The sequence below is a fragment of the Serinus canaria genome, chromosome 15, assembly GCF_022539315.1.
Source record: "Serinus canaria isolate serCan28SL12 chromosome 15, serCan2020, whole genome shotgun sequence".
In the NCBI taxonomy this organism is placed as follows: domain Eukaryota; kingdom Metazoa; phylum Chordata; class Aves; order Passeriformes; family Fringillidae; genus Serinus; species Serinus canaria.
The window spans coordinates 5,320,397-5,347,819 of record NC_066329.1 but is presented as its reverse complement, the minus strand read 5'-3'; the positions used below and the strand labels follow the sequence as shown (position 1 = coordinate 5,347,819).

General features: G+C 41.5%; 1 protein-coding gene across 1 annotated transcript in view; it reads left to right on the top strand.

Annotated features, from left to right (window-relative positions):
- MED13L (mediator complex subunit 13L) overlaps positions 1-27,423 on the top strand; it is a 167,922-nt gene that overhangs the window by 12,140 nt on the left and 128,359 nt on the right. Inside the window, exon 2 of the mRNA XM_030231198.2 lies at positions 6,759-6,996. Within this exon, the coding sequence (XP_030087058.2) occupies positions 6,759-6,996 (238 nt within the window). The remainder of the gene's footprint in view (positions 1-6,758; positions 6,997-27,423) is intronic.

The following is a 27,423-nucleotide window of genomic DNA, read 5'->3' as shown; positions in this document are numbered from 1 at the left end:
GAGGAGAATGTTAATATGTAGTTCAGGGAACGATCTGATTTCAGGAGACTCTGCAGGGCTGAGATGGTCAATCTGCTGTGGGTTTTCAAACCCCAGAGATCTTCAGACCCAGCAGAAAAGATGGGGAATGTCTGTGGACAGGTGCTGGCACTGCTCAGTTGTGCTGTGGGAATAGGAGCCTCTCTCAGGGTGTACAAACAGTCTGTAAAGCTGTGAAGAAAACAAATTTTTTAGTTAAGCAATCTCCTCTATTTCTTCAATTTACTTGACAGGGACTTAGGCAGATGTTACTAACTACTTTATTTCCCTGTGAGGAGGGGATGGTGCTTCCCTCCCCTACAAGCAACACATTGTTACAGAGTAGTTTTCAGTCCTTCTGTCCTTGTCCTTTTGTCCTTCCTTCCTAGTGAAGTGTATCAACATGACATAACTGTTATCTGGTATTTAAATGGCCGGAGTGGAGTGTGCAATGATATTTCGTTGCTGTGTGAGGATGATGTAGTGAAATGAGACACTGTAACCAAAACAGATGGTGCTAATCTTGAGTCTGTCTGCAAGATCTTACAGCATTTAATTAAAATGGTGGTGTAATTCCCATGACACCTTTAACTACAGTTTAAATTCTTGGACTATGAACTAAGGGCTTTCTTATGCAGATTTTCACTCATGTGAGTAGTCCTTAGTATGAGTCTCTGGTGGCTTCAGAATAGCTACTTACTTGAATGAAGCTCTCAAGATGAGACACTAATAAAACTGGCAAACATATATATGACATTTACATGTTTTATGTTCCAATTTGAAGCATAAATTGTAGACTAAAGATACTTAGCAACTACTTTCCTATGTAGAAGCAAACAAAATTGTAGGTTAAAGGAATTGCTTAGACTGAGCCTAACTTCAGAGGTTGGTAAATACAATGTTTTAAGGTACCCTGGGCAGCTTAACGTCTTCCCCTGGGTTGGAAGGACATTTGATGAAAGTTTTTATGTTTCTTTGTTTAACTGAAATGTGTTTGTAGAAGTGGTGAGGTGTGGTTTGGTTTTTACATTGCTTGCATTGGTTTTTTAAGACCATTAAAGAAAGTTATGTCTAAAGCACTGGGCAGACCTGAATTTGTCTGAGTGGCACCTTTTAGGCAGGCAGCTGGGAAGTATTTTTATACTTGGTTTTTGTTTTGTTTCAAATTGGAGAAGTGTGAAAAATAAAATGACCTGGATTTTGCCATCTTGAAAGTCTTTGAGAAAGCAGGGTTGGAGCTGAGGGCCTGTGTGATTGATATCTGGTTCTTTTATTCATGATATGATCTTACCTCCTTTCCAATGTATCCTTCCTACTTTGAAAGTACCAAATGATTTTCTACACTCTGCAGCCTGACTCTATCTTAGCTTTTCTTACTTTTCTGTTTGATATGAAGCAGGGAAAATAGCACATTGATATCATTTTAGTCATTGTTTTTGATGTAGAGAAGCACAAAGTAGTTCAAAAATAGCTCTGCTTTACACTTGATGTGGCCAAATACAAGAATTTCTCAAACTTTTGATGCTCACCCTCTTTCTCCTTCTGCTGTGTCTGTATTATTGTATAGTCTCTCCAAGGGAGCTTTGTGTATTAAAATGGGTGGAATTACTCAAGTGATCTGGAGAAGTTAATTTAGAGTTGGCCTGTCCATTTCCCATAAAACAGAGGCCAAAAAGCATTTGGTGGAGATGGGAAATAAAAGAGGAGGTGGAAGATGGGTTTGTTTGTGTTCCATCTGCAAGGGCTGCAGAAGAGGAAAGCAGTCACAGTGGCTACCCAGCACTAATTATATCTTCAGGGTTGCTGGGAGCATGCCAGCACCAAGTTGTGCACTGTGAAATATTACTGGGGAATTGTGATTTTTAGCAGCCTAAACTCTGCCAATCTGAGTGGAGCACAATGAGATCAGCAGAAGACCCTCCCAGCCTGCCTATTATTGTGATTTAAGCCTGAAGGGGGAAAAGAATGAAGAGCTTAGATTTTCTGTCTCCTAGGAATTCCCAGTCGTGGATGGTGTCCTGGAGCCCTGAGCTGTGGCAGGTACATGCGGAGGTGTCTGTATTTAGGGCAGCAGGGTGTGAAAGAAAGTGCTAATTTGCTTTCTGTGTCTCTCTGCTTGTCTGTGTTTGCAGGGGGGATCAGAGGTTTGAACACTCTCAGCTCATCTCTTTTGAGGCTGTTTCACTCTGCAGGGTGTGATGATGGTCACTGAAACTTGAGTTTGTGTTCCTTTCCAAGGGACTCTGTGTGATCACTCTAAGGCCATGCATCTGAATAAAGACATTGGCAATGCACTGTTTTCATTAATGCCTCTTTCTTGGGGATGTTTTGGGTGGTTTTGGATGCCTGTGTGGAATTTGAACACACTCTTTTACCCTGACAGCTGCTTTTGAAAACATCAGAAACAGATCTTTTTGTGTCTTGGGAATTACTCTGTAAGAAGTTGGATGTTAGTGAAGGGTTTGGGTATTACTGTTAGAGATCCAATTTCTCTGTTTCCTTACACGCTTGGCCCAGTGCATTTAGAACTGGCGTCTCACAAATATTCTGTGTCCAAGTGCAGTTGCTGAACTTAGGAAAAAACTCCATTTCAAAACAGCCCCACTTATCTTTAAGTTTAGCAGTTAAACCCTTCTCAGCACAGTCCTCCATAACACATGTTCCTTTATAAACCAAAGCAAAAATCTCATTTAATGCATGATTTGCTAACAGTGTTGGATAATAATAAGTATTTGTAAGTTCCTTGGTTTTTTTGGTCAGGCTTTTTAGTTTTAAAAACATTGTAGCAACTGCAATAAGCCAAAACTATGCATATGGGAAGAGATGCAAGAAACAGTCAGTTACATCACCTGGCAAGAGTTCTGCTTTGTTCTGCATTCATCTCTCGCCAGTAGTGAGTTAAACAGTGTGTTCACAGTTTTGTCCTCAGGTTGGCAATTTTGGTTTCTGTCTCAGTGTTTCAGGCTGCTTTCAAACCAGCAGTTTTACTAATCAGAGCATCTCTGCCCTCCCTGACCTGCTTTGCTGTCCTCAGACTTCCCGGTACAAGCATCTCTGTGGCTGTTTAATGAATCAGGTGTGGGGACTGATCTGAGTAAAGGAAAAAGTCGTTTAATCCAACCCTTCTGGGTTTGAGTCAGCCCAGCTCAGTGAGAATGTCTGAGCAGCAGCTGAGTGCTGCAGGGAAGGCGCCCAGGCCAAGCCTGCTCTGGCACCAGAGCAGGCTTGGTCTGTGTTGGTTGAGGTGTACACGAGCAGCAGTCTGGGTGCACTGAAGGTTGTGTTTTATCTGATTGGAGCTGTCCCTGACAGGGGAGATCCCACTCTGCTCTCCCTCCTCTCCTGGGGCTGCTCAGTGATTCCCTGGCTGCAGGATGAGCTGTCAGGGTGCTAAGCCTGGAAATGTTAGTCTTTCTCTTGCCCATTCACGGAGTGATTCCATGACCAGTAGATCCAGTGTCAGACTGGGACATGGAAATGCATGGCTGGGGCTGAGGAGGAGGATGAGGCTGTGTTTGGTCAGCCTGTGCTCACTGCCAGTGAAGCACAAATGAAACCACATTTGGCTCTTCAGAACAGTTCTCAGAACCACAGCCCATTGCTTGTCTTGTCTGTGCAAACCCTGCTACAGATGGAGGCCTCTTCAAACCAGGGCTGTTGGTTTGTTTTAAGAAATTAATGTAAATAAATCCCCATGTGGATGCAGATCTTCTCCCTATAGTGTGTTAAATACTTTACACAGAACATCAGTAGAGGCGTAGAATGTGTGTAAGTGCTTTGGGTGTAGTCTGCTCTTGTGTATCCCTTTTGGATTCAAATTTCTATTTGAATTCAATTTTAATTAACATGAGGACACAATCCAGAAGTTCTGAGGGATTAGTACTGATGCTTACCTATTAAAAATTTAAACAGAAACAGACATATCCCAATACATGTGCTGAACCGCATCTCTGCAACTCGAACTGGGAAACGATGTGTGAGAGCTCATTTAATGCTGCTACTGAGTCCAAAGCCCCAGGACTCGTCTCTCCCTTTTTCTGGGAGTTTCTGTGTGTGTGGGTGGGCACTGGTGTGATCCAGGTTAGTAGTTTATCATTCCTCACAGTCCACAGAATTACAGATTCCAGGAGTTAGCACAGAATTAAATTGGGTGCAGCTCTGCTGATTTCACTGTGCTTTCCTTGACTCTGTTTCATCCTTCCTCTGGGGGGGATGTTGGGGTGATACCTCTGAGCTGGCAGGAAGCCACAGGAGCCTCTTTGCTCTTTGAAACAGCTGAGCTCTGGCTTTTGCTGTGTGGATCAAGTAAGTGCTGCTGTTGGGTAATGTCCTTTGTTCAGTTGGGTTTTTTGGTTTTGGTTTTCATCATCTTCCTGTTCCATGCTCTTTGTGACTTAGCATATGTTCTTAGCTGGTTATGGCACAAACATTTAACCTTTTTGCACAGGTTGCCTATGCTGGCACTAATTCTTGGTGTTTTGTGGTCTGTAGTTACATTTATTGTCCTGTTCCAGAAACTCTGCCTGTTCCTTTTCCAAGCTATAGCTGGGGATGCATGTAGAGCAGATGTAGATGTTTTGGAGGAGTGCTTTTCTTAGACTGTTACTTAGTGTATGAGGTGTTCTAGCACTCTACTATGGAAAAAATAACTCTACTCCTTCCTTTTTGTCTCTTCCTCCTGCATTCCCCTGCCCTTATCATGCCAGTAAGGTGGCACATGGCTGTGTATCTCAGCCACTCTGGACTATCTTTTCCCATTTCCTTTTCCATAGTTCCCAACCCTTTGGATGGCTGAGGAGCATTTCTGTCTGAGTGCAAGAGCTGAGTGCTGGCTGTGGGGAGCCTCCAGCTGGGACAAGCCAGGACTGGTGTCCTGCTGTCAGGATATAGGATGGCAGTGTCCCTTCTGCCCTGTGGAGCTAAAGATGTCTGGCGGTTTAGGGGCCTGCAAACAATAAACCCAATTTCCTTGCTGTTCAGTATTCATAGATTTTTTTTTCCCCTTCCCAGTGCAGTACTGAGTGGCCATGTGCCTGGTGAGGCCTCTTCAGAGGTCAATTAAATGGGCAGTCTGGATAATCAGTGTTTGGGGAAATAGTCCTTGAGGCAGAATCCCAGGGACTGTAGCCATGGGCCAGAGTCCTGCTGTGCCAGGCAGTATACAGGAATGAGATTAAACTTTTTCAGAGAACATATTTACAAGATCCAAGAAATACCTGTGGTTTTTGCTCTGTTGTTGGTATGAAGCATCACCTTCAGCTCCTCGGCAGTTCATCAGCCAGCTCTCGAACCAGGCAGGCTCCTTCCACCTACTGTGGTGGGCAGAAGTAAATTTCAGAGTTTTATCTTGTAAATGGACAAAGTTTGTGGACTTGAAAAAGGAAATTCTTCTGTGTGTGGTAGGGAATTTGGGTTTTGGAGGAGAAGTTGAATGTCCTTACACAGGTGATGACAATGGGAGGAATACGTGATCTGCAAGTCTTTGGTTTTCTTTAGGAGTAAAATTCAATCCTGCAGTCAGTGTTTCCAGTGCTGGGCCTTTCCCTTGTCCCTGGCAATGCCCTCTCTTGTCAGAGGCGTAGCTGCTGCCCTGGAGTGTTTGCAGTCCTTGTGGCAGACCAGCTGGCTGTTCCTGCAGGAGCACTTGGGAGCTGAGGACCAGCTGCTTCTGGGCAGCCAAGGGAAGGTGTGAACACTGGAAATGAAGCAGTGGAGGGAATAGCAGCAGCAGGAATGTGGTAACAGGTAGAGAGTAGAGTACAAGCCCACTGTGAGCAGGGTATACACACACCAGTTGTGTTTGATATCAACCAGACTGTCCTGGGGGTATTCCCTATCCTGTGCTGGAGAGTGGAGAGAAAGGGGGAGGCTACAACAGGGATGTGGCAAACTGGGAGTGGAGGAAAATCTCAAACACAGAACACCCTGTGCTGGAAGTGACCTATCAGGATCATTGAATCCAACTCCTGGCCCTGCCCACGACACCCCAACAATCCCACCCTGTGCATCCTTGAGAGCATTGTTCAAACACTCCTAGAGCTCTGGCAGCCTTGGGGCCATGCCCATTCCCTGGGAAAGCTGTTCAGTGTCCAAAGAAAACCTTTCCCCAATGTCTGGGTAGCAAATCTGTTGTTTTCATTTTTCCTTGATGGCTAATAAGAGAATTCTGTCTGGTTTGAGAGGCGGTAAATGGCAACTTTCCATATTCTGCTTTTGTTCATTTGGACAAAATAAAAACTCCATTTGTTAAACCTGTAATGTCTCAATGTGAAACTGTTTCAGCTTTTCCAGTAAGTCACTGGTTTTCCTAAGTACTGTGGTGCTTTGTTTGTGACTTTCAAGTGGCCAACTTTTGGGCTGACGCTGAGCTCACGTGGCCACCAAGCAGCCTGTAGGAAATGAACCTTATTCCCTCTCCCTGTTTGGTTTTTTTTTTTCCTTTCTAACTTGTAAGATGACAATAAGATAACAATAAGGTTAGAAATGTAATGAAGCTGTTGGAAATGAATAGAATAGAAATGAATAGAAGTGAGTCAGGTTGTGGTAAAAACCTAAATGCAGGGGTAAGCCAGGTTTATTCAATGCTGTTTCTAAATTCTTTTCCTTGAAGGGGAATATATGAATACGAGGATTTCTGAACTTGAATTGAGGAATTAACCAATGAAAATGAAACAAACTATGACTGTAACTAAATTATGAAGTGATCCAGTGACTCTTTCCTTTTTTTTTGTTTCCCATAGGCCGAACTCACGGGCATCAAATGGCGTAGGTACAACTTTGAAGGCCATGGGGACTGTGGGCCCATCATTTCAGCTCCAGCCCAGGATGATCCCATCCTGCTCAGCTTCATCCGCTGCCTGCAGGCCAACCTGCTGTGTGTGTGGCGCCGGGACGTCAAACCTGACTGCAAGGAGCTCTGGATATTCTGGTGGGGGGACGAGCCCAACCTGGTCGATGTCATCCACCGCGAGCTGCACAGTAAGCCACTCTTTGCTTCTCAATTACCTCCATTTTTTCCAGTGAAAAAGGAAATTTATGTAAGCTTCAACTTGCTACCTTATGTGATTTTGTCATAGTTTATGTTTTAAGATCTACATGAAAACAAAAAATCCTGTAAATTTGACTTTTTTGCCCCAACTGTAGTCAAAATCATGACTTGGATTTTTGTGGAACCTCTGAAAGTAGAGTAAATTCTATTTCCAAGGGATGATGATGATAATACCCCAGCTCTGGCATAAGGTAGGAGCTGATGGAATAAATCACCTCTCCTGCAGAGTCAGGTGAACTCCACAGCACCCCAGGTAAATCTGTGAGGTCAGGACTTGCTCCTTGCTCGTGCTGCAGGATTTGAGCATGATCCAAGGCAAGTTGCAACAAGTGAGTGGAATAAGAAGCAGGAAGAAGCAGGTAGGTCAGAGGTGACAGTGATAATTTGGTGATTATAGGCTTTGTGCAACTGGGATTGTCCTCAGAGTCACCAGAATGTGGAGCCTTAAAATGATAAAGTTATTTCTCCGTGTCTGTTGTGATCCTGTTTGGGTTTGACTGTATCCAGTGTGTATTATTTTCTTTTCTTGTATTGTTGCTATGACAAGTCTTAGTTTGTCTGAACTACAAGGTGTTTTATTAGGCTGATGAATTTTACTTCCATTTTCACCTTGTGTCTTGCAAGAAAACAACTGAAGTTCACCAGTTCTGGAATAATAACAGTAGTTAAAAAAACCCAAGACAATCATAAAGATCAGGTTCTGGTTTCTTGCAGTAGTTTTTTATCCTTGTGGCCTTTAGACCTTCTGGTGACTTGGTGATAAAATTTGTTTCAAGTACACAGAATATTTTGTTTATCAAGTGTGCTTGAGTTGTCCCTTATCTCCCACCTGTACCCGGCACTGTTTAGTCCTGGGTTAGGGTATATTCATTTATTTTCATTCTCTTCTAAGCACCTTTCCAAACTTCTTGCTTTGATGGCTGCCAGATTGTTTATTTGGCACCAGAGCCTGTGAAATCACAGATATGGAGGCCTGAGTACCTTGGGGCGTGTTCCACACAGGTAGCCCTGTGATCATGTATAATTAAAGAGATGGCTCACAAGTGCTGTACTGAGCCATTCCACTGGCATTCATTTTTTATGAGGCACCTGTTTTGAATGAGGGAATGGGTAATATTTCTACTTATCCAGCAAAGCTTTAATAATATATGCTTTTCTCTTAGTGAAATATAGTTTGTTTAATATTTCAAATGCAGTAGATGGGACTTAAGTGTCTTTTTATTTGAGGAGAGTTGCAGGTGATGCTTCTGTTTCTGTTGTAAATTGATGGAGCTTGTTTATATCTGACATCTTGATTACAACAGTGTGATGCTGCTTCCAGTGGTGGTGGTATGGAAATCCACTTAAATGTCTGGACAGCTGAACCTGCTTCTGCTGGGTGCAGGATGGGGCAGATTATAGCAAAGCAACACTGTCACACATTGTTTACCTGGTCCAAAATTGTATGGAATCACAGAATTATTTAGTTTGTAAAATACTTCCAAGTAATGGAGTCCAACCTGCACCTGATCCCCCAGCCAGAGCACTGAGTGCCACATCTAGGTGTTCCTTGGATACCTCCAGGGATGAGAACTGCACCACCTCCCTGGGCAGCCCCAGGCAATGTTTAACATCCCTTTCCATGCAGAAATTCCCTGGTGTCCAACCTGAGCCTCACCTGGCACACCTGAGGCTGTTCCCCTTGTCCTGTCCCTGTTCCCTGGGAGCAGAGCCCAACCCCCTGGCTGTCCCCTCCTGTCAGGGAGTTGTGCAGAGCCAGAAGATCCCCCCTGAGCCTCCTTTTCTCCAGGCTGAGCCCCTTTCCCAGCTACTTCAGCCACTCCTGGGGCTTCAGCCCCTTCCCCAGCTCTGTTCCCTTCCCTGGACATGCTCCAGCCCCTCAAGGTCCTTCCTGAGCTGGGGGGGCTCAGAACTGGACACAGCACTTGAGGTGTTCCCACATCCAGGCTGGGGCCTTCAGAGCAGTAACTTCTGAGTGGAATCCAATCTGAAACTCATTTGTTGTCATGTGTGTAAATCCTACAAGGATAGATTTCCTTGTTCTATATTAAAAGCACATTGAAACACTTGTAGTGACTTATCAGATATAGTTCAAAGTGATGTAAATTGTGTAAGTGTTGTACATTCTCTGCTGATAGAGCTGTTGGGCTCTGTTCAGTACATTTTAGAGTTCAAACATCAGTATTGACAAAATATTGAGCCTCAAATTCTGCCAGAACAAGGCATTTATGTCCATTGATTCCTTGAGACAGGACAAAGGACACAGTTTGTGTTCACTGCTTCATGCAGCCAGAAGGCAAACTGAACAAGTTTATTCTGCTTTTTATGGTATAAACAGGCCACAATACTGAACTGTTTGATAGTTGAAATTAGCTTCCTGCAAGTATAAAGGGCTTTTCCATGTGGGCATACAAACAGAAAACAGGAAAGTTACTGAAGCAGAGTTTTCCTTGCCTGTCAGCTGGGCCAGGGTAACCTGATGCCTTTTTCTGGTATAACCTACTCAGGAAATGAGCTGCTTTGGCTTAAAATGCTGTTCCTTCAGGTTGGATTGTCACTGTGACTTAGAGTTCCGTGGCCAGAACTTTGTTGTTGTGCTGTATTCACAAGGAGCACAAGTCCCAGGAATCTGATGCTGCAAATCCAAGAGGAAGACTGGAGTCTATCCAAAACATTGACATCTGAGATATAGGGACTGTAGGGAATGAAGCCTGTTAGTAAGATCATGAATTCTTATCAAGAATAAAGTTTTGGATTTCTCTTTTCCTGCCTAGGACTTGTTCTTTGAAAGTGAAATATTTTAGTGATAATTAAATTTTAAATATTTTAATTTTTAAATATTATGTTTTATTAATTCAAGTCTAAATTACAATTTTTGATTTTTTTCTGGATACGAGAGTCATTCCAATAGTGCTGTATGATATTTACTGCTTTCAGTAAACAGAGGAAAAGTCCAAACTGAGGCTTTGCTTTCAGAAGCAATTCAAAAACTTTTGCTCATGAACTCTTTATCTTTGTAACATTGAAGATTTGGTAAACAACAAATCTGCCATTAATAAAAGAATTTCAAGTAGTCATAGGGAAAACAACTTAGTGGTTGTAAACAGGAGGTACGAGGAGAGTTGTTTATGTAGTAGCTTTCCAAAACTGTGGATAATTAAATGCTGTCATGGGAGATTAAGTAAAAACAATTATTTGCAGAGCAGTTATAGATCAGTAGAGTGGTTGGATTAACCAGGCAGCTGGGAACTTCAGAACTGTCTCTTGCACATTCTCCTACATTTCTTCTTTCTGACAGCCTTGACTGTGGTGTTCTGGTTTTTGTTATAGTGGAATTTAAAACTGGATGAGAGGCTGAAGATCTTTATTCAGTCCTGGGTGGAAAAAGCTGATCAGGGTGGGGTCAGTGAGTGAGGAAAAACTGGAGTGATTCTGTAAGTCTGAAAAAGTTGGGTGTGCTTAAGTTTGTTAAGTTTGGTTTTCTGAGGGATAAATGCTATTTAATGATATTGCCTGGAGAGGTTTGGCAACTGTTCCACCACAGTACCTTTCCCCATAAATCCATTTTTTTGTACATCCGACAGAAGAAGTGGAAGGAGAGGAGGGAGTGTCTGACTGTTGGCAGCGTTTTTGACAGGAACGTTGTGGATTTGCAAGTTGCAGAGCTCTCATTTGCATTTGGTGACCAAATACCATCTGGAGCATCACAGAGAATTTAGACTCAACTCTTGGGTTTTCTTTCTTCTCCCACCCCTGCCCTAGGCCCTGTGGGTTCCACAGAGATTATAGGAAAGGGAGATCTGTTCCTCAGTTCCCTTCTTGGCTTTTACAGAGAGCACTTTGCCCTGACATTTTACACCACTCCAAGAGTTGGACTTGAAGATCCTGTGGGTCCCTTTCAACTCAGAAAATTCTGTAATTCTCTGACAGTTTTGTCTATCAGTTTATAATCTCTGTTCTGGATTTGCGGATATATTCCACTTTGCTGCATTTGTGGTACAGAATATTGGAATTCTCAGGGATAAAGCAGGGATTATCATGTGTACCACTACTGAGAATACAGGTTGGTGACTGTAAGCTCAGCACTGGAGGTGGACTCTTGGAAGGCTGGCAGGATGTGAGACAGGAGCTTGAACATGAGGAAATTCTGGGTGCTTGATAGTTCTTTAGGTAAAACTGCATCTTCTATCAGCTTAGTAGCTTGTGTGCCTGAACTCACTGATTCTGGCAGGTATTTGGGATTTCCATCTATATATTGCACTTGTTCCATTAATTTCTGGAGCTGCTCACTTTCCCCAGAAAAATGATACTATTTCACTTTCTGCTGTGTAGAATATAAGAATTGGGATGGAAATACTTATGAAGAATAGATGATCTTGAATGAATTAGGCAAGCCTTTCCTGAAAGATTATTGTACATGATCTTTGCAGCTTGGTAAGTTTAAAAACGTAGCTGAAATTTGAGCTATGACAGGAAAAACCTGGAGCTTCGGCTCGTTCCTGTTTATGAATTCTTGGCATATCGGGCTGGCGCAGCCGTAATCCCCTGGTGCTGATAAAAGTGAGCAGGGAAAAATGCTGCCTGTAGGAGAGCTGTGTGCAGGGCACCCACATTAACCCACGTTGTTGTGCCCAAAATTAATTTCTCTTATTGTTTCTCTACCTGAAATTTGCTGATTTTACCTACAGGAAAGCAGAACATGTCAGCTCTGTTTTTAAGGATTTTTTCTCAGAAGAACAACTTGCCCCAGAACTCGATTTAGTTGTTTTTATTCCTTCTAGGATGGGTTCTTGATGCTCTCTTATGTACTGCCAGATTTCAAAGTTTCATTTATCAGTCAAGTCAGTGTTTAACCTGTAAGTGTTTAGTAGTTAGTGCTTGTCAGCATTTAGTAGGGATTAAAAGAAAAATAAGGGAAGATTTGGGAAAAATGGTATTTTTTGGTTCCACTAATGTAAAAGAGAATACAGTAGTGAAAAATCTACTTTCCATTTCAATTTGAGCCTATTTAAGGTTCTTTCAGGGTACTGTATTATTTCTGCAATTGTGAGGAATTGGGAGCTCTGTCAGGAATTAGGGTATTTTCTAAGCTCTGTGTAGTGAGATACGTTAATTATTGAATGAGAAGATGTTCCTGTCTATTCAAACACATTTTAAGTGTGTGAAGCAATGCGTGAAATGAAGACTGAGCCCCCTTGCTGTGAAATGGGTGTTGAAATGAGAGTGCTCCTCAGTCTTTTCATTCTACCATGAGATTATGGCAGTGGGCAAGAAGGGAGGGAGTTGCTGCTGGAATTGCATTACAGCTGACTTGGAGACTTCCTTGGATTTGCCCAAAGGTTATTCCTGGGATCCCTGGGCTTTGCTGAAAGCATGGGATGTGTATTACAACAATTTTCTGCACTCTGGGTAACTCCATAAACCCCAGAACTCTTGTCATGCCCAGTGGTACCAGGAAGGAGAGCAGCCAGGACATGGAAAAGCAGTTCATGAACAAGGAATAAAGGATCTGAAATGCAAGGCTTTTGGAAGGCTTTCCATTTAAAAAGCAGCAATGAATATCAAGCAGCTGAGTACCACTTATTAATAATTTGAAGTGAAATCTGAAAATGGTTAATTGCCGGTTCTTGAGCGCAGAGTGGAATTAACAAGTAGGTTCCTGTGACAGAAGACTTTATTGGAATATTAAGTTACTGAAAAGTCTGTTTCTGGCTTGATTATTTTCAATAAGATAAGTAATTTGCATTTTCTTAATTGCCTAGCATAGATTATTCCCAAAGACATGAAAACAAAGTTCAACTTTTCCATTCTTTTGGCAAGAAGATGAGATTGAAAAGTGAATTCCTACTTTCTCAGCCTGCAGAATTGTTCTGTGACCCTTATATCTGACACTGGTAATTGGTGTCCAGTAATTGCCAGTTGAAGTTCAGCTTAGACAAAATAAACTTTTTCTTTTAAGCAGGCATATTAAATGAGGTTATTATGCCATCATTTGGGATTAAGGAATTGCTTCATGGGAAAATGCCAACTCCTTTTATACACATGAAGTTGACAAGAGCCTTATTGTGTCTGGGCAAGATGTCTTCATTTTGTTTTGCTTTCTTTTAAAAATAAATGTTCTTCCCACCACTTCTACTCCATTTCTTGAAAGTTGGTTTATGGTAGTCTTTAAAAAAAAAATTAAAACTGAGCGTCCTGTTTGGAATTCTGGTTGCACTTACCTTTGCCTTAATTCCTCTTTCCTTCAGTGGTTTTGTCTCCACATGAACAGGGAATCTCAGTGTTCAGAGCAGGATCCAATGAGTACATGTGGCATTTGTGAATTCATTACCAATTCTAGTCAAGAAATGGACCTCACTGATCCTTGTGGGTCCCTTCCAGCTCAGGATATTCCATGGATCATTCTCACATAGTGTGTTTGCCCTCTTCTTACAGCTGAGAAGCTGTAAGATTTCAGACTTTTTAATAACTTTTTAGCCTTAGATATTAAGGCTTTTTAGCCTTAATATCTAAGGCTAAAAAGTTATTAAAAAGTCTGAAATCTACCAAAGGGCCATATGTAAAAAAGCCTAATGCTTTTTGTTGTTTTGTTTTATTTGTATCACGCAAGAATTAACATCTTAATTTTGTTCATGGCTGGGAATTTGGAGGTATTCCTGTTGATTGCAACAAATTACCTTTTGAAAACAGTTTGGAGGAAAGACACTGATGGAAGGCAAAGCCAAGAAATTCTCTAATGAATCCACGTGCTTCCTCATAATCTTTCTGCATTCCAAATATAAGCTCAATTTGACTGAAATAGTTGAGATTTTGTGTAATTAACCTTTAGGTTTTATTTGCCACACAATATTTCTTGTTTTTTTCTGGTGAGAAAAGGAGCTGGTATTCCAGAGGCAATATTAACAGCTGCCTTCTGGAGGGAAATTTGATGGTTCTTTGGCAGGACTGTTTCAGCAAGGCCAGACTCAGAGCAAATCCAGGATATTTAAAGTGGGATAGAACTGTGGGAGTGGAATTGCCTGGAAAGCGCTGGAAATCCGAGGCAAGGTTCCAATAGCTGGGAATCCCTCCCAATAACAGCAGAGTGAGGTGTTACTAATGAATCCAGGAGAACTGTTGTGTAAAATAGGCTTGGAATTAACTGGAGTGCTGAGAACAAACTCAAGTCCAAATTTTGAATGTAAATAAAATTGATGTGTTACCACAGGCAATTTGGTGAACCACGTAATTAGGTTTTTTCCATGAAAAACAAGACATTATGCTGCAGCTGCAGCAAAGCAGTATGTAAAGGATTTATATTCTAGTTATATGAAAATTAAACAATCATTAAAAGACTGTATTTTTTAAAGTGCTGCTCGTGGAGGGGGGAAATGAAAAAAATCCAATCAGTAGAATTTATTTTTCAGCAATGTATTGGGCAATATCAACCACAGTAGTTGATGTTTTTTTCCTTTAGGGAATCTCTTTTTCCAGTGAAATGAACTCAACTGTGTGAAGTAAATCTAAGTTAGCTTGAAGTGAAATCTGCATTAATAGGGCTCATTACTAATGTTTGTATTTGGATGTATTGAGTAATTCTAAGAACAGAGTAAGCTCTACTGGAAAATTTAGACTTTAAAAATAAATGAAATGCCACCTTCTGAAGAAAATTATTAAAAAATTGCATACAATTGTATTTCGTAATGGCATTTCTAGAATAATTAATGAACTTTAAGTGACAATGATGGTGCTGGACTGCAAACAGAAAACACTGAAACTCAGTTCTGCTGATGTTAACACATCATTCCTCTTAAGAGAGAGATGGTTTTCATTATATAAAAGTCACTTTCTTTATAATGAAGTTCCTGCTAAAGGTCATAAATCTTACTACAGAATTCTTGTACCCCAAGCCTGAGACTGGTTTCATTTTAAGTGGGCTTCATTATACACCTGCACTTACTTATCCTGGGATTTGACTGTAATCTGTGGGACAAGTACCTTGGATACCTGGCAGTGTGTCCATGTGGCAACTCCCAGATGTGATCCATGGCTCGGGGTGTCAGTGATCAGCCAGGAAAATGGGGGGTGGGGGGGGAAGGCAGCTTTGGAAAAGTGAAGTTTGTTTCTGATGTTCATTGAAACCTCAGGGCCTTGAAACTGGAATATGGCCTTTCCAAAGATGCAAACAAAAACCGTATTTCTGTGTGGAAGGAAGAGGGGGAGCAAGTAGAAAACAACTGAGTACATGGGATAGGTTAAGAATGAGGGTGGGTTCTTACCTTTGCTCTTTGCCCATGGGAAAAGGGGTTTCAGAAGGAAAAGGCTGGAGTTGTGCTATTAGTTAAAAATTAGTCTCTTGGTTAAAAAAACCCCACACAAACAAACCAAGCACCTGTGTGTTGCAGTCACTCATATAATGATAAGTAGAGCTTTGAGTGGAACAGTGTAAAATTGATTTTCCAAGGCTGAAATGCTCAGTAGTTTGAAGTGAAGGTACAAACCAGAGGAAAGGCAGGCTGTGGGGTGGGCACAGCTGAAACGCTTTTGCCTCCTTGTTGATGTAAACCACACTTAAATGTGTCCTTGGAGCTGAGCAGGAGCTGCAGCCCAGGTCTGGGTGCTGAGCCTGGCTCAGAGCAGCAAAAGCTGCAGTGCTTCTTTGGTCCCAGCTGTGCCCTGCAGCTCCTTCAGCTCAGGCCTGTGGGAGCTCAGCACAGTTTCAGTTTCTGTTCCAGTGCTGAAGGCTGGAGCTCCCTGAGCTGCCTCTGCCCCTCTCAGCCCTGCTTCTGCCTTGGCATGAGCCCAGTGCTGGGCTGGGCCCTGGCACAGGCACCTCCAGTGTTCCCTGGCTGTCCCAACAGCCCTTCCTGCTTCACCTTCACAGCCCTGATCTCTCTGCTCCTCCTGGACAGTGTTTGCACCAAATCCTGGGACGTTTATTGCTTTGGAATAGTCAGTGAGCCAGAAGAGTCAAACTGAAATGCTTCGAATTTCTATAACAAGTTGATGAGTGGATCATACAAATAACGAAGCAAAAGTAGCACCTCAAATTCCTGGAGAAATTGAAATGTGAATTTACTATATTAAAGTGCATATATTGATAAACTTAGTCTTAGAAGGAGGAGCAGAAGGTGGCAGATGTGGCAGTTTCTAAGCAGGAAATAAATATCAGATTTGCAATAAAACATTTCTATTTTGTAGTTGTTCCATGACATTCTGGTTGCTTCTGAAACACAAGAAATAGAACACCTTTCCCACCAGGGAAACTTCCAGTCATAGGTGATGAAAGGGTCATTGTATAGGATTTTTTTTTACTGGAATGGCTTTAAGAATTTAAAATACTTATCCTTTAAAGCTCTCTAAAGAGATGGAAAGTATGGACAGTGTTATTGTGTCAACAGGAGCAGCAGGGCTTGGAGTCTGATGGGTTTATGGTTCTGGGGAGCTGGAAGGAAAATTTCTTGGTCCCTTTGGAGTTTGACAGAATTTATTCTATGCAATACTTGGCTACATATGTCAACGAAATTCCCTGGAATCTGTTCTCTAAGGGAGCTGAAGGGGAAGTGTGTGGTCTTTGCCTGCCCTGTCGTTTTTTTTTGTCTCTTCTCTATGAAAAGGATGTGATTTCTGATATTATGGTAATGAGCAGTGTGACTGTAAAGCAAGTTTGGCTTCTGTATTTGAGTGATGTCCTCTGTTCTTATTAAGGGATGGAGGTGATGTTGGACTGTGCTGGGATAGAATGGTGAAGGGCTTAACTGACAATCCTGCCCCTTCCAGAGATATTCCTACGAGTTCTACCACTTTAACTGCCTGCTGGTCAAGAGGAGTCTGGGTTCCTGACAAAAGCTTTATAGGTTTTCTTTAATGTGTAGTTGGCGTATTGAAAGATAACATTTGATTTTTATTTTGTACTAACATTATAGTTGGAATAACTTACAAGTAACTTAAGGATTCTTTTGCCATCCCTAACAGCCCTGAGTTGGGAGTCTAATTTGGATTTTCTATACAAAACAAAGTAAGATTTCCATTGCTGCACCATAGTAAAATAAATTAAATACTTCACTGAAACTGGGGTGTCCTGAAGTGGTGTCACCATCGTTGCTGCTGCTTCTCTGCTGGTGTTGGTGCTTCCAGCTTCAGTAAGGCCCTCTGGTCCTCTGCACAAACCCATGGAATTTATACCCAGCAGGGTTTTGCAGTCCAAATGAAGGAGTTCCCACTTGTTCATTCCTGTTCTTTGGGAAATAGTGCATTCAGGAAACTAACAGGCAGGTGAGGTGAGAGTAATAAACAGCAGCGTTGCTTGAGAGATCTCCCCAGAGAGCCTTTGTACCTGGACAAGCTGTCCTTGGAAGTGGAAAACTTCCAGACAGATATCCCCTGTCCCAGGTGTATGTGCAATTATGGCTCAGTCCCTCTCTGCCTTTTTCCTAAACTAAACCAGACTTCAGGAAGCATTATTTTATTACTATTTCTTTTGCTGTAAACCACAGTTAAGGCCTGGAAAGTGTGAAGAAAAATGTTTTGCCTGCAAGACTGTTACTGCTTAGTCTCAAAAGTAATGCACTCTAGTACTGAAATTCCTAATCCCTCCCCTTTTGGGATAGGGGTTCCTGCCTGGCCTTGTCCTGGGAGGTTCTCAGTGAGCCCACAAAAGGGTAATTGGTGAGCAAACATTACACTCAGCACTGTTTGCTTGTCCTGTCCCAGACATCTGCTGTAGGATGGCTGAGCCTGGAGGTGAGACACTGCTCACATTCAAGGGCTCAGATTATTGTGTAGGAACAGCAGAGACAAAAGATTCTGGTTCTTAGAGGTACGCTAAATATATGTTTGTATTAAATTAAAAATCATTGCTGCCTTAAAAATAGGTGACTTTTGAGTTTAATATGAATTGACATAAGTTCAGTTTTCAGTTCTTCAATGAGTTCTTGCAATTATTTTACACATTTATTTATTCCTGCATAATACACATACCAGCAAACCTGTGTTATAAATTCCCTAGAGAAATGTTAATTTGCTTCATTTTCCCTCTTCAGGTACTGACTACAGTTTGCATTTTGTCACTGATGCACTGAACAGGAGTTCCTGTAACTTTCTGAAACTCAAAATGTTAAAATAAAGCGCTAACCCCAAATTGCCATTTGCTGCCTCTTTAGGATTTCTGCTTGTGCTCCCCAAATATTGGAAGAAGCAACTGAATTTTTTTAGTAGCTTCTTGTTTAATTGACATGTAATCACTTCACTGAAAAAGTGGAGACCTTGGATTACTGGTATTTTGGGAAATCTGGAAGCTCTTCATTGTCCAAGGTGCCATTTTCTGGAGCTGGCTGGGTATCAGAGCTGTGATGCTGATGTAGCCGAAATAAGAGGGGCTGTGGAAGGAGCTGCCCACAGAGGAGGCTCCATGATTCATTTCTGTGTGAGTTCAGAATCTTCCTGTGCTCAAACTGCTGAGCTTGGGAGTTCTCTGCTGTCATTTGTCTTTGTTTTAATGGGATTAAGTAATTATGTGTGCATTTTCTTTCAACTAACCAGCCTGATAAAAGCAGGCACAACTGAAGAGCCCATAAATTGTTGGCTCTTCTGTTCCAGCAGAAGTGCTTTGATGGCTCTGCAGATTTTATGTCTTGGTACACATATTTAGCTGCCCTGCTAAGGTGAGTAAGACTAGAGAGCAGTTTATGTAATCAATGAGCTGAGGGTCTCCCATTGGGAACGTGTCTGGAGGAAAGTGGATCTCAGCTACAGGGCAGTTCTAAAGGAGAAATCCCTGGCACTTCCAAGCAGAAATGGAAGCTGTTCTCCCACACACTGGATTAACTTCATTGGAACTAATCATGTCTGGTACTGATATTTTGGCTGTATCAGTCTTGGGTTCAAATTTTGCTGCTGCTTTGCAAAACCTCTGCCTGTGTCCTGCAGCTGTTAAGACTCAGTAGTTTTTAGTAAGTTTGACATCCATCTGATTTTTCAAGTAGGAACTGCTCACTGTATCGTGGCATCTGCAACCCTTTGTGTTTAATGAATTCATCAGGTGTTTGCTATGTGATATCATCAAACCACTTAATTCTTTTCAGAACTTCTTTCTGCATGGTGTGTTTATGCATTCAATTTTATCTTTACTATTAATTCAAATTAAGTCTTGGTTGGAGAGTTTATGTAATCACTTTAATGAAGTGGCTGTGCCTGCTCACTGCTTCTTGTTTATTTTAAATATTGGTCTGGGGAAGTAAAGGTTTTAATGTATTCCAAATTATAACTAGCAGTAACTATGCAATAGTCCTCTATTAATTCAGTTTTAAGAGCTCTGCATATAAGATGACTTTTACACTATTGTGCTGTCTCATAATTTCATGTGAGAACAGGCTGCTGTTAATTTGTTTTCCTGTTAGTCCACATGTGTCAGAGGCAAAATTTGTCATTCCTCTTCTGGCTTGAAGTTGTATTGTCAGCAGATCCACTTCTTTTCTGGAGTTTCCCTATTACACTTAACAATGCAGTTTCTGCATTTTTGGGCTTGTGATCATTTAATCCCAGGTATCAATTTAAATTAATGTGTTAGGATGAGGAATGAATTACTGTATCCTAAAAATTACTTTTCTTGTCACTTGAACAGTTTGTTAGAAGCTTTCTGTGGTTACTTTGCACATGTTAAGTGGTCTTGGTTTAAGAACAGTGACTTGTGATGGAAATCCACAACTTCCCAATGCCTGTGGGGCCAATAATCAATCCAGCCCCCTTGTTTGCCTGTCTTACATGTGAACTGTTGATGTCCTGGCTTCCTCCTGCAGTGGACAAGTACTGTGGGAATGCTGAACTTTCAGATCCTTACACCCTCCCTCCCTGGCTGTTTGCAGTGGTTTGCAGACCACACCAGTGGCTGCTCTTGCTTTGCGATCTGGAGCTGCAGATCTGACTGGAACCAGGAACTGAGAACTGCCTCAGCCAAAGCTTTTGTGCTCAGCTTTTCCCCCCTGGCCACTCGCTCTAAGCTGTGAAGTTGTCCAGGGTGTGTGTGCAGGATGTGGGATGGAGGAGGAGGAGGGAGCCGTGGTGTAAGTGCTGTGCTGAACAAGCAGGCAATGCAAATGTGAATGGAAGGGGGGAAGGTTGATTATTGCTCCACCTGGTCTCTGTGTTCTGGGAGGTGGGGAAATTGGGAAAAGGAGACAGAGCTGGTGTAGAACTGTTTTAAACCAGCAGATACCCAGTTCCCCTCCCACTCACACTACTCCCAGCTAAGTCTTTCTGCTAATCTTCATGTGATTAAGAATGTTGGATGGTGACAAAAAGAACTCTACAAAGTAATGCTTAAGGATATCCCGCTGTCTGCATTTGATGCCACATCTGGGATGAGATTATAAATAAATAAATGAAAAGGAAAAAGAACAAAAGAAAGTACAACCCTGAAATCCCATGAACTGTAACTTTTAAAAGCCTTTGAATATACAGTGCTTGAGGAAAATGGAAGAAGTTAAGATATTTTGTACAAATATATTAGAAAAGAATACAGAATGCATTTGGAGTACAAAGACTCCCAGAGTTTTATTGGCTGTGGTTGTTGTCAGTGTTAACAAAACACACAGTCAGCATGGCCCCAGTCTGTCACTGTGACATGTTGAGCATTTGCAGATGTAAATCCCCATCATATGTCAGAAAGATGACATTTTGCAATCAAATAAAAACACACAGAAACTTGGGATTCACAGAACTTTCTGCCATGTACCATAACTTTGGCCTTAGCTTCTGTTCAGCATCACAGCTGCCCAGTGGATAAAGGGAATTTTCAAAACCATATGTGCTGTGAAAATGGGGCTGTTTATGTAATGATAGTTTATTTAATGGGAGCTTTGCAAAGAATTGACTGTGCTGTGCAGTGTCCAAGAGGGTGAGACACAAAGGAAGTGGCAGGCACAGCCATCATAACCTGAAATCCCATATTCAGATTTTTGTGGAAGTGGATTCAGTTTTTCAGAGGTCAGTATTTCATTGCTGCCAAAAGAACCCATTTTGTACATACCAGAAGGGGCAGAGCAATGAGAATTGGTGATTGCCCAGCATTTACTGTCCCTCAGTACCAGTGTGATAGTTGGGTTTGTCAGTCATCTGCAGTGGGTGCATTGCATGGGTGGCATTAGGCCCTGGTGCTTATTCCCCTCAAGAGGCACCATTCATTGTGACAACAGGTATTTGTGTCACATGCCCTGCTTCGGGTGTGTGAGGGATGTGTTGCACCCTGACCTTGGTGTGCGAGCACAGCAAACGTGTTCAGCACGTGTGGCTGAGCTGAGCTGGTTGTTGCCAAGTTCCTCCACTGCAGGGCTGGGGGCAGCTGCCAAATGACTGCAGATCACCCCTAAATGCTGAGTCCCTGTGTTTCAGCATGGCTTTGAGGTTTGAAGAGATGTAGCCACTGGAGGTGTGTAGGTTCTGACTGTGGATGCACATTTCCTTGGATTCTGTGCATTTTCTTCTCTGAACAGCAGCGGTTCTGTGAAGGGCTGCCTGTGCTCCTGGCCCCTCCATTAAGCTAGACCATCAACCACCCTTCTCTCTCTGAGTTAATAAATATTTTAACATTTCATCAATATTTGTTAAATAAATAACCACCAGCACTACGGAATCCAAATATAAAGGGGCTTTTTTGGCTGTTTTCTGGAATAGAGTTGGGAAAAGATAAGTAGCCTTTAGTGCCTCTTGGATTCCTCTCTGATTTAGCCTTATAGGAAACATGGTAATGCTTGGCTTTGTGCTGTTCTGGTTTAAAACTAAACCACCGGATTCTCTGATTTACATAGCAGAAATTATTTTGCCATTATTCTATTTACATTAGTATTTCCTTGTGTATTTGTTAGGCAAATGAATTCCTTGTTAAATGGCTGGGAAGAGGATTTCGAAACACTGGGATTAGTTCCTTTCTTTTGGAAGAAATAGTTAACAAATAGGAAAATGCTGGTGGAGAGCCGAGTTTCTGGCAAGCCCCGGCGGTACAGAGTGTACTGAGCTGGAAATGTTGCCGAGTTAGCACAAACTGTCTGATATAAAAAGCACGTTTTTGTTATAAACACTGCCTGCTCAACAGAGCTGTTGGTCTTACAGAACAGCTTTAAACAGGGACTGTTGCTTTTGAGTAATATTAAATATTTGTCTTCTGGTGAATGTTTTCTTAGGCAAAATCACTGTAGATAGCAAACAAACCAATTCTTTTATTATCCAGTATAAGTGCATTTGAACTTCCTTGTTTTTATCTTGACTGTTTCACTTGAATTTATATGTTTTTGGAGGGGTTATTTTTCACTTGAAAAAGTTTTGGGTTATTTTTCTTCCAAAAAAAAAAAGTATTTGTACAGGTGTCTTCAGATTTCAAAACAAGCTTTGTTCTTTCTGAGCTTTGTCTTGTTGTTTTTCTGGCTTTGTACTGACACTTTGTGGCTGTTTCTGTGGTGTTTCAAATGACAGGAGTCACAACAGCGATGGAAAATAGCAACTTAAATAAACATTTTCAGGAAGTATAAAGCAGGGTGAGTGTGGAAACCTTCCCCAGCTCAAATGTTCTCTACAGCTTTGCCCTGGGAGTAGATTTATAGAAGAGAGATATGAGGCTTTTAGATTTATTTTCTGGGGCTTTTTTTCAATAGTAAATGCTGTGAACAAGATGTCTCTAGACACTGTATTTTGTGAACAATCTGGTGGGCATTAACTTATAATAAGCATCAAATTTTCTTTTTATTGTACAGGATGATTGGTGTATTCTCAGTTCTAGGCTGTGTCACCATTCTTCACTTGATCCCACAGTGTATAAATTACTTTTTTCCAGCTGTCTCTGTGTATGCAATCAAGAAGGTGATGCCATCTTTTTTTTTCCTTTTTTTTTTCTTTTGTATGATAGTACGTAGTAAGAACAGGATGGAAAAAACCATAATTTTGGAGACAAGTTTTTTTTTTGGTTTTTTTTTTTTTTTTTTTTTTTTTTTTTTTTTTTTTTTTTTTTTTGGTTATGAGTGGTGGTTTAGCGTCAGGGATGATAATTTCTATCTGTGTGAAGATTTGTGGCTGTTTTGGAAGAAGAGCACAACACATTAATTTAACTTATCTCTTGAAAATTCCTCCCCAGTATCCCATCCATCCCTTCCCATCCCTGCCCTCTGGCAGTGGGAAGTGGCTCCCTGTGCCTGTCCCTCCAGGCCCTTGTCTCATTTAGGTCATTTCTGAGTGTCCACTTGGGAGAAACTTTTTGGAGGGTAAAAAAGTGCAGAGGGGCAGCTTTGGGTTTAGATCATAACTGAGCAACGTGTTTATCCTCTCCTTAACAACAAGGCAAATCTAATTACTTAATGCTTAACCAGTGAATCACAGCAAACCCTAATCCATGCATTTTCTTTTGTGCAAATTAAGTGGGCATGTCATTATTTAAATATCCAACAAGATTCTGGAAAATTTGATTAAACCTGCTAAGAAAACCTTGTGAAATGCAGGAGAGGTGAAGGAAGAATTACACTGCAATTGAGCATAAATAATTATTTTTATCAAATAGCATTACTCAGTAATGATGTGTGTGATTATATTTCTTTTCTTCTTTGCTTGTTTTGTTGGGGTTTGTGTTTTTACTTCTGGAAGTGTCAGTCTCCTGCTGTCTGTTCAGGGGAGATGCTGTGCAGTCAAATACTTTTTGAGTAAGGAAAAAAGGAACTTGTTTTTTGCTGATAGTCCAGCCAGACATCAAGGGAAGAAAATATCAAAAGGAAACTTATTAGTAGTCAGCTAATTTTGTTTGGAAATGAAAGATTTGGAAATTACAGGCCAGTCTGAAAGGAAGTTGGAAAACTGTCATTCTCCCTGTAAAACATGGCCTTTTTCACTTTAAATGCTGCATTTTGAGAGCCCCTGGCTGTTTGTCCTTGCACACTCACCCTGTGTGGATTCCTGTGCCTTGCCACTGGGTAAATGATTAGCAGTGGGAAAATGTTACACAAGAAATACTTTGGAATGTTAATTGTAAATCTAATTATTTCCTTCTAAAATGAACCTGAAGCAAATTTCTAGTAACAGTTATTAGGAGGAAAGAGAGGTGGGAGTATAAAGTAGCTGAAACCTGGGGTAGTTGAAAGGGGATCTGGTGATTTGGGCAGAAAGGAGACTTTCCACTGCAATTTCTAAGACATTTTGGAGGATAATTGAAAGGGAGATTTTGTTTCAGAATACTCCATAGCTTTATTTAAAATGTGTTCCATGGAGTCACACATTCATTTAGGTTGAAAAAGACTTTTGAGATCAGGATATTTTGCAGCTTATAATGGAGCAGCTCATGGGACCAGGTTGTGAAGCTGATGCATTTCTCCTCAGAAATAGTTTTAATTAAACTGTTTGAATTTTGGATCAAAAAAAATATATTTGGAAAACTGAAGGAAATGCAGTTTTGGCTTCCTGGGTTTGGTGGGGGCATGAGTGGGCAGCAGTAGCTCTTGTGTCAAATCAGTGCTCATTTATTGTGGGAGTACAGGTTGGTCAGAACTCACCTCCTGTGACACCCAGTTAAAAACCCAACACAGAAAGATCACAACACCCTTCTCCCCCCAACAGCTCACACCTGATTTGAAGTTCTCAGCTCCTCTCTTTTTAAATTTAATTTTAAAATTTAAATATCTTGAAATTTATTGGCCAATGTTATATTACTTCAGCAGTAGCCATGCACAAGTGCAAGAAAGGACTCCCAAAAGAACTCAGGGAAACTTTAAAATTAGCGGCAAAATTGAAAACTAAAAATTTCAAGCAATCTTGCTACAAATACTCTTGTTTTGCTACTAGTAATTTAGAGACTCATTTGCTGTTTTCTGAAATATATGAGAAACTACACAAGTAAGTTCTTTGCAAAACAGAAGTTCTGCCAAAGCACAAACAGTTGTGTATTTGTATCCCTGTGTGTCTGCAAAACTGAGAAGTCAGAACTATCCTTCCTGTTTCAAGCAGGACATAAAACTCACCCTGGATTCTTAGTGAATATCTGGAACTCTGTGTGTGTTGAAGGTGGATCTAAGAAGTGCTGATGATCATGGAGAAGAATAAAGTTGTTCTAAATAGGGTTAGAAATGACTCCTTCCCACCCCCTTTCAGTGTTTGATATAAAAAAAGAATCTGGTAGAAGATCTCTTCACTCATTCTGCCCCAACAAAACACAAGAAGTGAAGCTGTTTTTAACTCGATGACATATTTAGTAGTTGCGTTGCCAAAAAAACTTTTTCCTTTCGAACTGGAAATAGGTTTTTGTTCTGAAATAATGATCTTTATTATCTGCATCACTTTTTTTTTTCCTCTGAAGCTGGTTCCTTCTTCATGGAAGTTTATTTTTGTAAGGCTTTTCCAGATTTAGGAACTGCATTTGGTGACTCATAGGGTTTTTTTTTCCTTTGCTTTCTGCCAGGTAGGAGCAGCTGTGTACTTGGTAATTAGCTTACTCTGCCTTTGCTTAACCACTGTGCTCTCACTGTGTTCTGGCTGAGGGGGGAAAATGCTGCATTTTTCTTCTGTTTGTTTTTTGTGTTCAGTCTACAAAAGCCAGTTTCACCAAGCCCTTGAAACAGCCAGAATATTTAAATAGAGCATCGAAGTAAAAGGAGGGCTGTAGAACTGCTGTAAATAATTCTCTTTTCCCCCCCTGTGTTCACTTTCTCTGAACATGGTCATTCTGGACAGTATTGTAAGAGCACAGAGGCAACAAAAAACAGATGGTTACTATAGTTTCAGTGAATGGAGCCAGTTTTACTTGGCTGAAGGTATTTTCTAATTTCTGTCCTTTTGCCTAACATTCATGAAAAGCCTTTCTGAACGCATTGAAGTCCTGACTGTTTTCATATAACATTTGATCTCTTTTACCTATAAAAGCACAAGGACCATCTCTGATGTTTTTAAGTACATCCTTATGCCTAGGGTTTTACTGCCACTGTGGTTGACTCACATCTGTGGAGGAGCACAACCACTTTCCTTATGCTTTGTCCAGAGAAGCTGTGGCTGCCCCTGGATCCCTGGAAGTGTCCAATGCCAGGCTGGATGGGGCTTGGAGCAGCCTGGGGTAGTGGAAGGTGTCCCTGCCATGGCAGGGCATGGCACTGGATGGGCTTTAATGTCCCCCCAACCCAATCCATGGTTCTGTAATTCAGTGACAAACAACACCTCTAATCATGGGCAGAGTTGGATACACCTGAACTTCAGGAAACAAAGCAGCAGCCACAGCTTCCTCATGCCTAGCTGGAACAGTGCTATGGGAAATTAATTGGGATTGCAGAGGAAGTGATTAGATGACATTTTCAGGAAGCTGCAGTATGTCTCCGGTCATCTAGTGGATGATGGTGAGGATGAACCTGTGTTATGATTAAATAGACACCTGAAAATGTGAAAGTTTGCTGTTGTTTCATTAAATGAGCATCTGTTGCAGCCTTGTTGTTTTAAAGCTAATTTTACAGAGCTTAAATCTGAATTTTCTTTGTGAATTGCATAAAGCAAACCTTTCTCCTTGTCCATATGTGGCATCTTATGTTGTGAGATTGTAATGCCTTTTGTGTGAAACTTGCTGTATCCTGCCCTAATACTTTGTCAGGTCTGTGACAGCCGATTTGGTAGCTGTGAATAGCTGTGAACCCAACTGAAATTCCTGTCACTTGAGGGGCTCAGGAGGAAGAATACTCAGCAACAGCCTCCCCTCCACCAGGATGAAGGATCTGCACAAATGTCTGCCAAGGAGAAATTGCAAGAGATGGCCTTTGCAGTATCTGCAACGTTTTCTTTTGCTTAGTGTTTAATATTGAAGCCTGAAATGGGTAGAAGAGGTTTTGCAGAGCATAAGGGCTGACAGCAGCATCCCCAGGTGGGTCTGTGCATTTTGTCACTGCCAGATGCACATGGATGTGCTTTGTTCCCATTCCTGGTGTTGTGGAGCAGAGTTTGACAGAAATGATCTATTTTAGTGTGTGCACACAAGTGCAGGTACCAGTGTTCAGGCAGAGGGCTAAAAATTACAACTTAAATATTTGATTTAAATTCCATGGAAGTTTCATGAAACTGGCATGACTTTCTGAAGGCAAAATTACAAAACACTCGAAAAACAAAGTCCAAGACAAGTTTTGTGGCTTCGGTTTCTTCAGTTCTTCTTTCCACACCCCCTGTGCCTTGTTCTGAATCTGCCGTCAGGAGTTTGGCATCAGGGGAGACAAAGGTGATATTTTACAAGGTCTCTGACTCTAAGGAGATGTGGCCAGTGGGGCTTCAGGGTTTGTTGTGTTTGTTTTCTTTTTTCTTTTCCCAGCCCTTATCTCCTAGCTGCCTGATGGCAGGAATTTACTGCAGAGCTCTGACCTCTGCCCTGCTGGCCCAGGCACAAG